This window comes from Myotis davidii, unplaced genomic scaffold (genome assembly GCF_000327345.1).
Source record: "Myotis davidii unplaced genomic scaffold, ASM32734v1 scaffold333, whole genome shotgun sequence".
In the NCBI taxonomy this organism is placed as follows: Eukaryota; Metazoa; Chordata; class Mammalia; order Chiroptera; family Vespertilionidae; genus Myotis; species Myotis davidii.
Genome location: NW_006285266.1, coordinates 175,110 through 176,079, shown reverse-complemented (window position 1 = coordinate 176,079; position 970 = coordinate 175,110). Strand labels below are relative to the sequence as shown.

The window sequence follows — 970 nt, the reverse complement described above, 5'->3', positions numbered from 1 at the left end:
GGCTCGATTCCGGTCAAGGGCATGTACCTGGGTTGCGGGCACATCCCCAGTAGGAAGTGTGCCGGAGGCAGCTGATCAATGTTTCTCTCTCATTGATGTTTCTAACTCTCCCTCTCTCTTACTCTCTGTAAAAAAATCAATAAAATATATATATATTTTTAAAAGTCAATGGGGAAAATATCCTCAGGTGAGGATTTTTTTTTAATGACGTGCCTTAGTTGTACATCTCCTACACCAGTGGTCGGCAAACTGTGGCTCGCGAGCCACAGTTTGCCGACCACTGTCCAACACCTATTACTCGTTTTCGTAGCTAGTCTCTGCTAGATGGGATGGCCACACTCAAGGGCCAAAGAGCCGCATGTGCCACAGTTTGCTGACCACTGTCCAACACCTATTACTCGTTTTCATAGCTAGTCTCTGCTAGATGGTACGTTGACTAGCCAGGCTGCTCTCTCCCAATTGACACGCCTTACTTTACGATCTGTTAGGTTTCCTGGCTCAGCTCTCCCGTATCGAGTCAGGGCCCTGTGTCAACCAGAGTAACGTGGTTTCTGTCACCTCTCTCCTTTACTGAATGCCCCAACCAGATCTTTAAGATCGAGCGTGAAGGAAAACCAGCGCGCTACAAGCCCTTCAAGCAGCTGCATAACCGGAGGTTGCTGTGGCACGGGTCCAGAACCACCAACTTCGCCGGGATTCTGTCCCAGGGTCTCCGGATCGCCCCGCCGGAAGCGCCTGTGGTACGTGCCTGGCCTGGAGAGTCGGGTGGGCAGTGCCTGTCTCTGCCGCAGGCCCCATAGAGATTTAACAGGGACTTGGTGAGACATGCACATCCCAGTGAGTAGGGGCCTGGTGTACAGATGAAGGTTTTGGCTCGGCTGTGGTGACAGGTGGCTGTTGCCAGGCCTCCCTTTCCAGACCCTTAGCACAGCCCCTGAGGAGGACCTTCGCCCTCGCTCTCCTGACCCAA

At 52.8% G+C, this 970-nt stretch overlaps 1 protein-coding gene across 1 annotated transcript in view; it reads left to right on the top strand.

Moving 5' to 3' along the window:
- The window catches only part of PARP1 (poly(ADP-ribose) polymerase 1), a 133,469-nt gene that overhangs the window by 128,509 nt on the left and 3,990 nt on the right, over positions 1-970 (top strand). Inside the window, exon 20 of the mRNA XM_015558953.1 lies at positions 588-740. Coding sequence (XP_015414439.1) covers positions 588-740 — 153 coding nt within the window. The remainder of the gene's footprint in view (positions 1-587; positions 741-970) is intronic.